We start from the raw sequence: 18776 nt of genomic DNA, 5'->3' as shown, positions 1-18776 counted from the left end.
TGTATATTTCATCCTCACATCTGCCTTGTGTGTGTGTATTTCATCCTCATACCTGCCTTGTGTATGTATATTTCATCCTCACACCTACCTTGTGTGTATGTTTCATCCTCTCACCTGCCTTGTGTGTATATTTCATCTTCTCACCTGCCTTGTGTGTGTATATTTCAACCTCACACCTGTCTTGTGTGTGTATATTTCATCCTCACACCTACCTTGTGTGTGTATATTTTATCCTCACACCTACATTGTGTGTATATTTCATCCTCTCCCCTGCCTTGTGTGTGTATATTTCAACCTCACACCGGCCATGTGTGTGTATATTTCATCCTCACACCTTCCTTGTGTGTGTATCTATCATCTCCACACCTGCCTTGAGTTATGCCCTGAACCCGTCTTTTCAGGAGGCAGGAAGGGTAGAGTCATGCCACGATACCATTCTTGACAATAAGTGGGTATGGGGACTCAGTCGGAGACTCATGCCCCTGCACATTGACTGACAATAGGGAAATGAGGGGGACTTTTGCTTTCACACCCTTTCAGGAGGTAGAAGTGGGGCACTCATCCCCCTCCAACCATCCTCAGGAGGCAGGTGTGGGGGACTCAGTGGAAAACTCGTACACCTGCACACAGATTGTTAGGTGGCAAGTGTGAAAGCTCACACCCCTTGCTCCTGCCCTTCAGGAGGCAGGTGCGCGGAGACTCACGCTCTTGCACCTGTCTTCTCATCAGAGAATGTGGGAGCTCAAACCTTCATGCTCACATTATCAGGAGACAGTGTATGCAACTTAGGTTTACTTCTAATAAATTATATGAAGCGGTCAGATATGATACCGCTAAGAGGCGCTGCCTCCCAAAATATTTTTTGGGAACACCATGTGGAAATCATTATGAGATGACGTTTGAAAATGATGCGTCAGTCAACGTAGCACAACTATAAAAATGTCTACAAGGGCGGCTCATACCTTGCATTTATGATTTTGGAATGGAGTATAGCCTAAACCTTGCAGCTGAGTAATAACTAGGAAGCATTTTATAAAGATTGTTTGCACTTTTCTTCGCAGGGACTAGTACACTTCTCAAGTAGTGTTTTAGCTACCTTTACTCTCTTTACCTCACCAGGAGATTCAACATATTTTACTTAGGTTATGTATTGACTTTCCTAATACTTCTATTCTGCTACGTGAATCATTACTCATTTCTCTGTGAGTACTTTACTTACGTTATTTCTCCCTGTTCTACGAGGTTAACGAGTACACACGTTTCAAACACTTCTTTGAATACGCCTCACCTCTCTGCCCCCATCAGGTCGACCAGTACGGCACAGTTCAGCCCCACACACTCCTCAGGCAGCACCTGGATTACGGTCACTGGTACGACCGAACGAAGCACACCTTGAAGGAGGTACACAACGTGCAATACGTGGGAGCCATGAACCCCACTGCTGGCTCCTTCACTATCAACGCACGACTGCAGCGACACTTTAGCGTCTTCGCAGTCAGGTAAAACTGTCTTCTACAAGAAGTAAGATATGTGACAGCTTGACAGGAAAAATGTTTAACCATTCAACATTTTTTTGCAGTATTATTTAATGCTAAAATCACTGATGATAATGATGCCAATAATAATAATAATAATAATAATAATAATAATAATAATAATAATAATAATAATAATAATAACAATGAAAATAATAAAATTCTGAATAAGAGGAGATATAAAATCAATATAATTTGTAGTAATAATGGTAATAATATTCTTAATAAATAATTCATTATTCATGTTGCCTTGTAAGTCACTACCAATCCATCATGATTCACGATACCTAAGTCACTACCAATCCATCATGATTCACGATACCTAAGTCACTACCAATCCATCATAATTCACGATGCCTAAGTCACTACCAATCCATCATAATTCACGATGCCTAAGTCACTACCAATCCATCATAATTCACGATACCTAAGTCACTACCAATCCATCATAATTCACGATGCCTAAGTCACTACCAATCCATCATAATTCACGATGCCTAAGTCACTACCAATCCATCATAATTCACGATACCTAAGTCACTACCAATCCATCATAATTCACGATACCTAAGTCACTACCAATCCATCATAATTCACGATACCTAAGTCACTACCAATCCATCATAATTCACGATGCCTAAGTCACTACCAATCCATCATAATTCACGATACCTAAGTCACTACCAATCCGTCATAATTCACGATGCCTAAGTCACTACCAATCCATCATAATTCACGATGCCTAAGTCACTACCAATCCATCATAATTCACGATGCCTAAGTCACTACCAATCCATCATAATTCACGATGCCTAAGTCACTACCAATCCATCATAATTCACGATACCTAAGTCACTACCAATCCATCATAATTCACGATACCTAAGTCACTACCAATCCATCATAATTCACGATGCCTAAGTCACTACCAATCCATCATAATTCACGATACCTAAGTCACTACCAATCCATCATAATTCACGATACCTAAGTCACTACCAATCCATCATAATTCACGATGCCTAAGTCACTACCAATCCATCATAATTCACGATACCTAAGTCACTACCAATCCATCATAATTCACGATGCCTAAGTCACTACCAATCCATCATAATTCACGATGCCTAAGTCACTACCAATCCATCATAATTCACGATGCCTAAGTCACTACCAATCCATCATAATTCACGATGCCTAAGTCACTACCAATCCATCATAATTCACGATACCTAAGTCACTACCAATCCGTCATAATTCACGATGCCTAAGTCACTACCAATCCATCATAATTCACGATGCCTAAGTCACTACCAATCCATCATAATTCACGATGCCTAAGTCACTACCAATCCATCATAATTCACGATACCTAAGTCACTACCAATCCATCATAATTCACGATACCTAAGTCACTACCAATCCATCATAATTCACACCTAAGTCACTACCAATCCATCATAATTCACGACCTAAGTCACTACCAATCCATCATAATTCACGATACCTAAGTCACTACCAATCCATCATAATTCACGATACCTAAGTCACTACCAATCCATCATAATTCACGATGCCTAAGTCACTACCAATCCATCATAATTCACGATACCTAAGTCACTACCAATCCATCATAATTCACGATGCCTAAGTCACTACCAATCCATCATAATTCACGATGCCTAAGTCACTACCAATCCATCATAATTCACGATGCCTAAGTCACTACCAATCCATCATAATTCACGATACCTAAGTCACTACCAATCCATCATAATTCACGATACCTAAGTCACTACCAATCCATCATAATTCACGATGCCTAAGTCACTACCAATCCATCATAATTCACGATACATAATTAAGTCACTACCAATCCATCATAATTCACGATACCTAAGTCACTACCAATCCATCATAATTCACGATACCTAAGTCACTACCAATCCATCATAATTCACGATACCTAAGTCACTACCAATCCATCATAATTCACGATACCTAAGTCACTACCAATCCATCATAATTCACGATACCTAAGTCACTACCAATCCATCATAATTCACGATGCCTAAGTCACTACCAATCCATCATAATTCACGATACCTAAGTCACTACCAATCCATCATAATTCACGATACCTAAGTCACTACCAATCCATCATAATTCACGATACCTAAGTCACTACCAATCCATCATAATTCACGTCACTACCAATCCATCATAATTACCTAAGTCACTACCAATCCATCATAATTCACGATGCCTAAGTCACTACCAATCCATCATAATTCACGATGCCTAAGTCACTACCAATCCATCATAATTCACGATACCTAAGTCACTAAGCCAATCCATCATAATTCACGATACCTAAGTCACTACCAATCCATCATAATTCACGATGCCTAAGTCGATACTACCAATCCATCATAATTCACGATGCCTAAGTCACTACCAATCCATCATAATTCACGATACCTAAGTCACTACCAATCCATCATAATTCACTACCTAAGTCACTACCAATCCATCATAATTCACGATGCCTAAGTCACTACCAATCCATCATAATTCACGATGCCTAAGTCACTACCAATCCATCATAATTCACGATACCTAAGTCGCTACCAATCCATCATAATTCATGCCTAAGTCACTACCAATCCATCATAATTGTCACTACCAATCCATCATAATACCTAAGTCACTACCAATCCATCATAATTCACGATGCCTAAGTCACTACCAATCCATCATAATTCACGATACCTAAGTCACTACCAATCCATCATAATTCACGATACCTAAGTCACTACCAATCCATCATAATTCACGATGCCTAAGTCACTACCAATCCATCATAATTCACGATACCTAAGTCACTACCAATCCATCATAATTCACGATGCCTAAGTCACTACCAATCCATCATAATTCACGATACCTAAGTCACTACCAATCCATCATAATTCACGATGCCTAAGTCACTACCAATCCATCATAATTCACGATGCCTAAGTCACTACCAATCCATCATAATTCACGATACCTAAGTCACTACCAATCCATCATAATTCACGATACCTAAGTCACTACCAATCCATCATAATTCACGATACCTAAGTCACTACCAATCCATCATAATTCACGATACCTAAGTCACTACCAATCCATCATAATTCACGATACCTAAGTCACTACCAATCCATCATAATTCACGATACCTAAGTCACTACCAATCCATCATAATTCACGATACCTAAGTCACTACCAATCCATCATAATTCACGATACCTAAGTCACTACCAATCCATCATAATTCACGATACCTAAGTCACTACCAATCCATCATAATTCACGATACCTAAGTCACTACCAATCCATCATAATTCACGATACCTAAGTCACTACCAATCCATCATAATTCACGATACCTAAGTCACTACCAATCCATCATAATTCACGATACCTAAGTCACTACCAATCCATCATAATTCACGATACCTAAGTCACTACCAATCCATCATAATTCACGATACCTAAGTCACTACCAATCCATCATAATTCACGATGCCTAAGTCACTACCAATCCATCATAATTCACGATACCTAAGTCACTACCAATCCATCATAATTCACGATGCCTAAGTCACTACCAATCCATCATAATTCACGATACCTAAGTCACTACCAATCCATCATAATTCACGATACCTAAGTCACTACCAATCCATCATAATTCACGATGCCTAAGTCACTACCAATCCATCATAATTCACGATACCTAAGTCACTACCAATCCATCATAATTCACGATGCCTAAGTCACTACCAATCCATCATAATTCACGATGCCTAAGCCACTACCAATCCATCATAATTCACAATACATAAGCTACCAATCCATCATAATTCACGATACCTAAGTCACTACCAATCGATCATAATTCACGATGCCTAAGTCACTACCAATCCATCATAATTCACGATGCCTAAGTCACTACCAATCCATCATAATTCACGATACCTAAGTCACTACCAATCCATCATAATTCACGATGCCTAAGTCACTACCAATCCATCATAATTCACGATACCTAAGTCACTACCAATCCATCATAATTCACGATGCCTAAGTCACTACCAATCCATCATAATTCACGATGCCTAAGTCACTACCAATCCATCATAATTCACGATACCTAAGTCACTACCAATCCATCATAATTCACGATGCCTAAGTCACTACCAATCCATCATAATTCACGATGCCTAAGTCACTACCAATCCATCATAATTCACGATGCCTAAGCCACTACCAATCCATCATAATTCACAATACCTACGTCGCTACCAATCCATCATAATTCACGATACCTAAGTCACTACCAATCCATCATAATTCACGATGCCTAAGTCACTACCAATCCATCATAATTCACGATACCTAAGTCACTACCAATCCATCATAATTCACGATGCCTAAGTCACTACCAATCCATCATAATTCACGATACCTAAGTCACTACCAATCCATCATAATTCACGATGCCTAAGTCACTACCAATCCATCATAATTCACGATACCTAAGTCACTACCAATCCATCATAATTCACGATGCCTAAGTCACTACCAATCCATCATAATTCACGATGCCTAAGTCACTACCAATCCATCATAATTCACGATACCTAAGTCACTACCAATCCATCATAATTCACGATGCCTAAGTCACTACCAATCCATCATAATTCACGATGCCTAAGTCACTACCAATCCATCATAATTCACGATACCTAAGTCACTACCAATCCATCATAATTCACGATGCCTAAGTCACTACCAATCCATCATAATTCACGATACCTAAGTCACTACCAATCCATCATAATTCACGATGCCTAAGTCACTACCAATCCATCATGATTCACGATACCTAAGTCACTACCAATCCATCATAATTCACGATACCTAAGTCACTCCCAATCCATCATAATTCACGATACCTAAGTCACTACCAATCCATCATAATTCACCATACCTAAGTCACTACCAATCCATCATAATTCACGATACCTAAGTCACTACCAATCCATCATAATTCACGATGCCTATGTCACTACCAATCCATCATAATTCACGATACCTAAGTCACTACCAATCCATCATAATTCACGATACCTAAGTCACTACCAATCCATCATAATTCACGATACCTAAGTCACTACCAATCCATCATAATTCACGATACCTAAGTCACTACCAATCCATCATAATTCACCATACCTAAGTCACTACCAATCCATCATAATTCACGATACCTAAGTCACTGCCAATCCATCATAATTCACGATACCTAAGTCACTACCAATCCATCATAATTCACGTTACCTAAGTCACTACCAATCCATCATAATTCACGATGCCTAAGTCACTACCAATCCATCATAATTCACGATACCTAAGTCACTACGAATCCATCATAATTCACGATGCCTAAGTCACTACCAATCCATCATAATTCACGATACCTAAGTCACTACCAATCCATCATAATTCACGATACCTAAGTCACTACCAATCCATCATAATTCACGATGCCTAAGTCACTACCAATCCATCATAATTCACGATGCCTAAGTCACTACCAATCCATCATAATTCACGATACCTAAGTCACTACCAATCCATCATAATTCACGATGCCTAAGTCACTACCAATCCATCATAATTCACGATGCCTAAGTCACTACCAATCCATCATAATTCACGATACCTAAGTCACTACCAATCCATCATAATTCACGATGCCTAAGTCACTACCAATCCATCATAATTCACGATGCCTAAGTCACTACCAATCCATCATAATTCACGATACCTAAGTCACTACCAATCCATCATAATTCACGATGCCTAAGTCACTACCAATCCATCATAATTCACGATGCCTAAGTCACTACCAATCCATCATAATTCACGATACCTAAGTCACTACCAATCCATCATAATTCACGATGCCTAAGTCACTACCAATCCATCATAATTCACGATACCTAAGTCACTACCAATCCATCATAATTCACTATGCCTAAGTCACTACCAATCCATCATGATTCACGATACCTAAGTCACTACCAATCCATCATAATTCACGATACCTAAGTCACTCCCAATCCATCATAATTCACGATACCTAAGTCACTACCAATCCATCATAATTCACCATACCTAAGTCACTACCAATCCATCATAATTCACGATACCTAAGTCACTACCAATCCATCATAATTCACGATGCCTATGTCACTACCAATCCATCATAATTCACGATACCTAAGTCACTACCAATCCATCATAATTCACGATACCTAAGTCACTACCAATCCATCATAATTCACGATACCTAAGTCACTACCAATCCATCATAATTCACGATACCTAAGTCACTACCAATCCATCATAATTCACCATACCTAAGTCACTACCAATCCATCATAATTCACGATACCTAAGTCACTGCCAATCCATCATAATTCACGATACCTAAGTCACTACCAATCCATCATAATTCACGTTACCTAAGTCACTACCAATCCATCATAATTCACGATGCCTAAGTCACTACCAATCCATCATAATTCACGATACCTAAGTCACTACGAATCCATCATAATTCACGATGCCTAAGTCACTACCAATCCATCATAATTCACGATACCTAAGTCACTACCAATCCATCATAATTCACGATACCTAAGTCACTACCAATCCATCATAATTCACGATGCCTAAGTCACTACCAATCCATCATAATTCACGATACCTAAGTCACTACCAATCCATCATAATTCACGATGCCTAAGTCACTACCAATCCATCATAATTCACGATGCCTAAGCCACTACCAATCCATCATAATTCACAATACCTAAGTCGCTACCAATCCATCATAATTCACGATACCTAAGTCACTACCAATCGATCATAATTCACGATGCCTAAGTCACTACCAATCCATCATAATTCACGATGCCTAAGTCACTACCAATCCATCATAATTCACGATACCTAAGTCACTACCAATCCATCATAATTCACGATGCCTAAGTCACTACCAATCCATCATAATTCACGATACCTAAGTCACTACCAATCCATCATAATTCACGATGCCTAAGTCACTACCAATCCATCATAATTCACGATGCCTAAGTCACTACCAATCCATCATAATTCACGATACCTAAGTCACTACCAATCCATCATAATTCACGATGCCTAAGTCACTACCAATCCATCATAATTCACGATGCCTAAGTCACTACCAATCCATCATAATTCACGATACCTAAGTCACTACCAATCCATCATAATTCACGATGCCTAAGTCACTACCAATCCATCATAATTCACGATGCCTAAGTCACTACCAATCCATCATAATTCACGATACCTAAGTCACTACCAATCCATCATAATTCACGATGCCTAAGTCACTACCAATCCATCATAATTCACGATACCTAAGTCACTACCAATCCATCATAATTCACGATGCCTAAGTCACTACCAATCCATCATGATTCACGATACCTAAGTCACTACCAATCCATCATAATTCACGATGCCTAAGTCACTACCAATCCATCATAATTCACGATACCTAAGTCACTACCAATCCATCATAATTCACGATACCTAAGTCACTACCAATCCATCATAATTCACGATGCCTAAGTCACTACCAATCCATCATAATTCACGATGCCTAAGTCACTACCAATCCATCATAATTCACGATACCTAAGTCACTACCAATCCATCATAATTCACGATACCTAAGTCACTACCAATCCATCATAATTCACGATACCTAAGTCACTACCAATCCATCATAATTCACGATACCTAAGTCACTACCAATCCATCATAATTCACGATGCCTAAGTCACTACCAATCCATCATAATTCACGATGCCTAAGTCACTACCAATCCATCATAATTCACGATACCTAAGTCACTACCAATCCATCATAATTCACGATGCCTAAGTCACTACCAATCCATCATAATTCACGATGCCTAAGTCACTACCAATCCATCATAATTCACGATGCCTAAGTCCCTACCAATCCATCATAATTCACGATACCTAAGTCACTACCAATCCGTCATAATTCACGATACCTAAGTCGCTACCAATCCATCATAATTCACGATACCTAAGTCACTACCAATCCATCATAATTCACGATGTCTAAGTCACTACCAATCCATCATGAAGGACAGTAAACAACTTTAAGAAGTGATAAAAATCCTAAGATTACCCCTGTCGCTGTTCTTGCTATGCAACAGTAAACAGCAGTTTGTTTCTAGGATTCTTTGTGACCATTTACATTATGGTGGCTTGTGAGACTGGCTCGTATTCTCACGCTTATCAGACTTCAGTTTGAAAATGTTTTCATTAACTCATAAAGAATGTAATTGTGGTAATAACCACAAACTGATGACAAGTGAATTAAGTCCCGAAATTTCTATATGGCAACAAGCCAATATTAGAGTATATTAAGGTGATTTGGAAAGTTATAGCATAATAAATGTAACACTTGTTGATGGCAGGGAGTGTGACACGGGACTCAGGAAAATGTGTGAGAAAGTTGAGTAACGTCTTAACCTGATTTATTGTTGCTTGTATTATCTTGCCCTAATATTCCATGAAAATCTCATTGTTCTTGAGACATGTAAACATTCTCACAAACTCTCAAAATCAGCTAATAAACTTGAGTATTGTGAATATATCAGAGGCTCATCACCGCTGATGGATGATGAGCGCTTCTGATTACATCCTCTGACTCTTACGTTTTTATCAACAGTCAGATCGTAAAATCTTTTCACATAATAAGCATTTTTTCCTAACAATCATCTCCTCAGGCTAAGTACTTCATGTGTATAATTGGTCGGTTAATTAAAGGAAGATACAACATTTAGATGATGCATAAGACTGCATCGTTACAACACATGAGAGTAAGAAAATTTAAGAGGTGAGCTTTATTGTCAAGAACCATGGGAAAAATTATCTAATCTCAAAGAAGATGAAAGGCCGAATTAGAAATACTGATGCACATGATGCCGTCTTGGTATTCACTAGAAGCTTAGCCCTCCCAAACTCACCTACTTTTTTTACGATGCTCTCCATTCTAAAGTTTATGTTAGAAAAACTCCTAAACTTTTCTATGGATGATTAATAACGTATGCAAACCAGTCGGACAATTATAAACTGGGAATATGTAAAACTCTTTAAAAAGAGCTTCCAAGTCATGTTATTTTCCTCCCCATTTAACCAGAAATAAATACTACCAGATCATCCAGGTAGTTCGGTATGGTACATGACCCATGACCCTGGCTTCACCAGTGGCACTAGTCAGTGGCAGGTTCTCACACCTTCAGCACCAGAAGCCCCTGCAACAATGTCCTACAAGCAATCCAGCAGAAGCAGCACTTTGTAAAATGCAGGTTGCCCATCTTTCATACGTGGGTGTACACAACCCTGTTTCGGCACTTGACACAAGAAGGTCCTCTAAAATGACGTGGATCTCTTCCATCTTGCTGCGCCTATTCACTTTGAATTCCAGTGTATTTGCGGCAAGGGAGAAACTGACTAATATGGTTTACGAAGTTAAAACTGGAAATGTTCCAAGGGTTAGTAGTTAAGACTAAGTGATGTTAACAACATCAGCATAAAACGTGAAGCGGTAAATGGAGACGCCATTTTGTCTACCACATGCATCATCCAATATATGCACCTCCCACTGTATATTAACTCCCACACAAAAGGTAAGGTAGCTAGAGTTTGGCCAATATTAGGTTGTCTTTCAGTGTATCACTCCTGACGATGCACGGAGAGTGCGAAAGATCTTGAGCTAAAGATTTCCATCCTCTTGTGGCTTGTTCTGCACATATGTATATATGTCGTGTCCAGTAGGTAAAACTTGCGATTTTGGCTTAAATAGCAACGATCGTCTTGCCGAATAAGGCAAGCGAAAATTTATGTATGCAATAATCATTCTGAATTAGACACATGTGCAACTCTTGGGTATCTTTATTGAGGAAACGTTTCGCCACACAGTGGCTTCATCAGTCCATACAAAGGAGAATCTTGAAGAACAGGAGGAGAATGAGGTAATCAGTCCCTCAACCTTGAGTCGATGTGGTCAGTCCATCAATCTTGAATAGAATACGGCATACGTGCTGAGAAGGAGCTTATAAACCGTTGGCAGGAGAGGTGAAGCAGTCATAGGTCGTGTAACATTTGTTCAATGTTGAAGTAGGTTGTGCCCAAGAATTAGGCAAGCGAAGAATTCCCAAGTATTAAGATCCCAAGAAGTTGCAGTGTCTGACAGGTTTGTAGATGAATGGTTCAGAGAACCGACATGTTGATAAATTAGACACATATGCAACTCTTGGGTATCTTTATTGAGGAAACGTTTCGCCACACAGTGGCTTCATCAGTCCATACAAAGATTCTCCTTTGTATGGACTGATGAAGCCACTGTGTGGCGAAACGTTTCCTCAATAAAGATACCCAAGAGTTGCACATGTGTCTAATTTATCAACATGTCGGTTCTCTGAACCATTCATCTACAAACCTGTCAGACACTGCAACTTCTTGGGATCTTAATACTTGGAAATTCTTCGCTTGCCTAATTCTTGGGCACGACCTACTTCAACATTGAACAAATGTTACACGACCTATGACTGCTTCACCTCTCCTGCCAACGGTTTATAAGCTCCTTCTCAGCACGTATGCCGTATTCTATTCAAGATTGATGGACTGACCACATCGACTCAAGGTTGAGGGACTGATTACCTCATTCTCCTCCTGTTCTTCAAGATTCTCCTTTGTATGGACTGATGAAGCCACTGTGTGGCGAAACGTTTCCTCAATAAAGATACCCAAGAGTTGCACATGTGTCTAATTTATCAACATGTCGGTTCTCTGAACCATTCATCTACAAATAATCATTCTGAGCCTAACGAAGAAAATATATTTCATTGTGTTTGTTTATAATTAAATTATTGTAAACTTATCTAAAATATATTTAGTTGGATTAGGCTAAATTAAATTGTGCTTGTTCTAATAAGATTAGGTAAGTTTTCTAACGTTCTTTTGGTACAAAATTATTAATTTTTATATTAACATAAATGAAAAAAATGTATGTTTAAACGTATAAGAGAAAATTTTAGAAACGACTTAATTTTAAATGAGTTCTTGCTAAATGACCATCCCTTCTCAATGCTACCCACGTCTGATTGGTGCCGTACCCACGACTCCAGTCAAACACAGCCCCTTTCCCCTCATATTATTTCATTTTTTTAAGCTTTCCGGGGTCCTAGCCTCGATTACCTTACTCGGACGACTGTTCCATGCATCCACAACTCTGTTTGAAAACCAGTACCTACCTATGTCCTTTTTAAAGCTAAATTTATCTAAATTAAATCCATTATTTCTGGTTCTTACCTGATTCGAGATCCTCAGTATTTTATTAATATCACCTTTGTTTGTGCCCATAACCACTTATAAATAAATTCTAGCAATCTGTTAGCCTTATTGCATACACTTAGGCGCTGTTGTCTTGGCTTTAGATTTCTGCTTACCATGACTCCCAAGTCCTTTTCACACTCTGTATGATCAAGCTCTGCTTCACCTAGTTTATAACTTCGAGGGTTATTTTCATTCCCATAGACTAGAAATTTACACTTGTCCACATTGAACCTCATCTGCCATTATTCGGACCAAGATATTAATTTATCCAAATCTTCCTGGAGTAAAAAGGGAGAACACGCCCACAGTATTGGCAATGTCACTCACACAAATATGTAACATCAGAGCAACAACCTAAACTATTCTGAGACAAAATTATCTAACACTACAACTGTTCCAAGCCATCTCACCCTATGTAGAAACTCAATGCACATAAAAAGCCCAAAAATCTGGAATTCATTACCTGTGAATATAAAAGAAATACTGTCTGTTTATCAATTCAAGACTCTTCTTAAAAACCACTTAACTCAACCACAACTAAATAAATAATGAATAACTGTATTTCATAAATGTGTAACCTGTGACCCTATCAAACTTTTTTTAATTACATTACCTAATAGAATACTCTATTCTCTTGAATACACAGCAACTCATCTAATGACCACATGACCTGTTTCTGCACTACAAATCATTGATTTTACTCGATCTGATTCGATTATATTATAAATTGTTATGCTACAAATTTGTACAACTTTAATGCTTCTTATTTGAAGTACTCATTTGTACTTCATGTTGTAATTTGTTTACTGTCATTTTTACCACTGAATGTACCATTGCTTAGTTAATCTTAAGTTAAGTTTAAGCTGCCCATAATGCTCTGCATACAAGGGGCTTTTGGCATGTACACTCAATCACTATTTTTTTTGTACAACTATGTATCAGGTCCAAATAAAAAAAAAAATAAATAAATAAATAAGAGACAGGCATATATCTTAACGTTCGTGCTGTGTCACAGCAAGTAAAACAATCAATATTCGTGACATTATCAGGTATAAAATTATGTACAATGGCCTCAACTAAGAATTATTTGAGTCTGTTCAAGACTAAGCTATTGTTATATAATATAAGGAGTTTGATTCTAGTACTGTCTACATGGAATGTTAATGTTGTGTTAATCTAGGTACCTGTTTGTCCACGTAAAATAAATTAAAACTCACTAAATCGTAATAACACGATTGCATACAAATCAGGGAATGGGCAGTGCTTAAACCCATGGCAAAGACTCCTAAAACTCACCGGCCAGTATATTAGGTACTCAGCCACCTCGCTCTAATAAGAATTATATAACCTGAGGTTAACGTGTTGGCCTGTGAGTTTTAGGTCTCGCTTCCCATGTGTTCAAACTCCCACTCGTTTCGTGATTTATTAAAATAAATTACATCTGCTGCAAGGTACTTTGTATACACCTACCACGTTTGTATATTAATTCTTGATAAATATGCTCCTACCAGTCCTTGAATTCTTAAAGACTATGTGTATATTGAATCTTCTAGGACATTAGACAAAACCGTATGATTCTCATTATATGGAAGAATCAGCAAATTCCACCTTGTTGGGGTTATCCTTCGTTCAGTCCTATAATGAGTTTTCCTCGCTACTATCAAGGCCTTTTCCATAAAATCATTAGGGTATTGCACACTTACCGCTATATCATAGATATTCATAATTTCATCATTTTGAAATTAGGGCTACAACTGCACATCGTGAAACACAGTGCCATTTGCTCTAAGTTGGAATAATATTATTTGTAGGAGCATACATTGGTTACCTTCCTGTATAATGTGAATTTAAAGTTTCTATCAATTCGGTAGATAAAGACATCAAAGAAAGAGTCTGCAATCCACTTCTATTAAACTGTGAATTTAATGGACGAAGCAAGTTTATTGAATCTCGGCAGGAATCTATCCAAATCCTGAAAGGACGACCACAGGCAAAGGAGATCATTCATATTCCTGAACCACTCAACTGAGTTTTCTTTGATTTTATCTTAGTTCTTGTTCTAATTACTTTTCCTTTTATATCCATGGGGAAGTGAAATAAGAATCTTTCCTCCGTAAGCCATGCGTGTTGTAAAAGTCAACTAAAATGCCGGGAACAATGTGCTAGTAACCCCTTTTCCTGTAATAATTACTAAAAAGAATAAGAAGAAGAAAATTGTCAAAGTGGGAAGTCTGAATGTGCGTGGATGTTGTGCGAATGACAAGAAAGAGATGATTGTGGATGTTATGAATGAGAAGAAGCTGGATGTCCTGGCTTTAAGTGAAACAAAGCTGAAGGGGGTGGGAGAGTTACAGTGGAGAGGAATAAATGGGATTAGGTCAGGGGTTTCTAATAGAGTTAGAGCTAAAGAAGGAGTAGCAATAATGTTGAAGGATAAGCTATGGCAGGAAAAGAGGAACTATAAATGTATTATTTCAAGGATTATGTGGAGTAAAATAAAGGTTGGGTGTGAGAAGTGGGTTACAGTAAGCATATATGCACCTGGGGAAGAGAGAAGTATAGAGGAAGAGAGATTTTGGGAAATGTTGAGTGAATGCGTGGGGAGTTTTGAACCAAGTGTGAGATTAATTGTGGTTGGGGATTTTAATGCTAAAGTGGGAAAAAATGTTGTGGGGGGAGTAGTAGGTAAATTTGGGGTGCCAGGAGTAAATGAAAATGGGGAGCCTTTAATTGAGCTATGTGTAGAAAGAGGGTTGGCAATAAGTAATACATATTTTATGAAAAATAGGATAAATAAATATACAGGGTATGATGTAGCACGTAATGAAAGTAGTTTGTTAGATTATGTATTGGTGGATAAAAGGTCGATGGGTAGGCTCCAAGGCGTACACGCTTATAGAGGGGCAACTTATATATCGAATCATTATCTAGTTGTAGCTACAGTTAGAGTAAGAGGTAGATGGGATAAGAGGAAAATGGCAACAACAAGTAAGAGGGAGGTGAAAGTGTATAAACTAAGGGAGGAGGAAGTTCGGGTGAAATATAAGCAACTATTGGCAGAAAGGTGGGCTGATGCAAGTATGAGAAGTGGGGGGGTTGAAGAGGGTTGGAATAGTTTTAAAAATGCAGTATTAGAATGTGGGGCAGAAGTTTGTGGTTATAGGAGGGTGGGTGCAGGAGGAAAGAGGAGCGGTTGGAGGAATGATGAAATAAAGGGTGTGATAAAAGAGAAAAAGATAGCTTATGAGAGGTATTTACAAAGCAGAAGTCTTTTAAGAAGAGTAGAGTATATGGAGAGTAAAAGAAAGGTGAAGAGAGTGCAGAAGGAGAGCGGATGATAGAGTGGGAGAGGTACTGTCAAGGAATTTTAATGAAAATAAGAAAAACGTTTGGAGTGAGTTAAACAAGTTAAGAAAGCCTAGGGAACGTATGGATTTGTCAGTTAAAAACAGAGAAGGGGAGTTAGTAGATGGGGAGATGGAGGTTTTGGGTAAATAGCGAGAATATTTTGAGGAGCTTTTAAAAGTCGACGAAGAAAGGGAGGCGGTAATTTCATGCACTGGCCAGGGAGGTATATCATCTTTTAGGAGTGAAGAAGAACAGTACGTGAGTGTGGGGGAGGTACGTGAGGCATTACATAGAATGAAAGGGGGTAAAGCAGCTGGAACTGACGGGATCATGACAGAAATGTTAAAAGCAGGGGGGGACATAGTGTTGGAGTGGTTGGTATTTTTGTTTAATAAAAGTGTGGAAAATACTGTATATTTTCCGGAAATACGGTAATTTATAGGTAAATAGATGGCCTATATTGCATATAATAAAAATGGGAAACCCTGCACCTGCACAGAGGACACTCGCCATTCTTTTTTGAACTGAACAGAACGTTAATGAATAAGGGGAAGAATTTTCGTGCTCTAGAGGTAAATGTGTGTATATATAATCCTTTTTAATTTTAATATACAGTCCACAAATTTATATATTTACCAGTATTCCTGGTGATATATATTTCATTTGTAATTAATAGGTCCAGAGCAACTTGTGGATATGACAGCGGTAGGTATCAAAGGGGGACATTTTTTGCAACCTAGGTGTCCCAAATTCCTACTTGTCTAACTGATAAATAATAATTACCTTTGTTCATTTACTGTTATGTACATAATGATACATTCAGATAAATGTAATTTTCCAAATTTAATTTGCCCGTTGGTCCTTCAAACCGGATCAACGGGCAAATTAAATTTGGAAAATTACATTTATCTGAATGTATCATTATGTACATAACAGTAAATGAACGAAGATAATTATTATTTATCAGTTAGACAAGTAGGAATTTGGGACACCTAGGTTGCAAAAAATGTCCCACTTCGATACCTACCTCTGTCATATCCACAAGTTGCTCTGGACCTATTAATTACAAATGAAATATGTATCACCAGGAATACTGGTAAATATATAAATTTGTGGACTGTATATTAAAATTAAAAAAGGATTATATATACACACATTTACATAATAGAAGGAAAATATCTTAATATCACTCACCAGTTTGACTGGAGATTAATGTGTATCATACTCAGAAAACCTCACTGTCTATACATGAAATAACAATGGCCAGAGTTAAACATAAATTTATCTGAGGTGCATGGAGCTGTCTTGTCCAGTCGCCTGATATCCCAAGTTGTGCAGGAATGCACATCCAACAATTTCGGCTCCTATTTGAGAGGTGTCAGCCCAATTTTACCTCTAGAGCACGAAAATTCTTCCCCTTATTCATTAACGTTCTGTTCAATTCAAAAAAACAATGGCGAGTGTCCTCTGTGCAGGCGCAGGGTTTTCCATTTTCGACAACATAATTTTTATTATATACAATATAGGCCATCTATTTACCTATAAATTACCGTATTTCCGGAAAATATACAGTATTTTCCACAAAAAGTATGAAAGAGGGGAAGGTACCTAGGGATTGGCGGAAAGCGTGTATAGTCCCTTTATATAAAGGGCAGGGGGACTAAAGAGATTGTAAAAATTATAGTGGAATAAGTTTACTGAGTATATCAGGAAAAGTGTATGGTAGGGTTATTATTGAAAGAATTAGAGGTAAGACAGAATGTAGAATTGTGGATGAGCAAGGAGGTTTCAGAGTGGGTAGGGGATGTGTAGATCAAGTGTTTACATTGAAGCATATATATGAGAAGTATTTAGATAAAGGTAGGGAAGTTTTTATTGCACTTATGGATTTAGAAAAGGCATATGATAGAGTGGATAGGGGAGCAATGTGGCAGATATTACAAGTATATGGAATAGGTGGTAAGTTACTAAATGCTGTAAAGAGTTTTTGTAAGGATAGTGAGGGTCAGGTTAGGGTGTGTAGAAGAGAGGGAGACTACTTCCCGGTAAAAGTAGGTCTTAGACAGGGATGTGTAATGTCACCATGGCTGTTTAATATATTTATAGATGGGGTTGTAAAAGAAGTAAATGCTAGGGTGTTCGGGAGAGGGGTGGGACTAAATTATGGGAAATTAAATACAAAATGCGAAGTGACACAGTTACTTTTTGCTGATGATACTGTGCTTATGGGAGGCTCTAAAGAAAAATTGCAAAGGTTAGTGAACGAATTTTGGAATGTGTGTAAAGGTAGAAAGTTGAAAGTGAACATAGAAAAGAGTAAGGTGATGAGAGTATCAAATGATTT

General features: G+C 38.1%; 1 protein-coding gene across 1 annotated transcript in view; it reads left to right on the top strand.

Annotated features, from left to right (window-relative positions):
- Positions 1–18776, top strand: part of Dhc93AB (Dynein heavy chain at 93AB) — a 646785-nt gene that overhangs the window by 305511 nt on the left and 322498 nt on the right. The window contains exon 35 of the mRNA XM_070089003.1: positions 1306–1499. Within this exon, the coding sequence (XP_069945104.1) occupies positions 1306–1499 (194 nt within the window). The remainder of the gene's footprint in view (positions 1–1305; positions 1500–18776) is intronic.

Source organism: Cherax quadricarinatus, chromosome 27 (assembly GCF_038502225.1).
Source record: "Cherax quadricarinatus isolate ZL_2023a chromosome 27, ASM3850222v1, whole genome shotgun sequence".
NCBI classification, from domain to species: domain Eukaryota; kingdom Metazoa; phylum Arthropoda; class Malacostraca; order Decapoda; family Parastacidae; genus Cherax; species Cherax quadricarinatus.
Note: the sequence above shows the minus strand (reverse complement) of the source record. Positions and strands in the feature narration are given on the sequence as shown.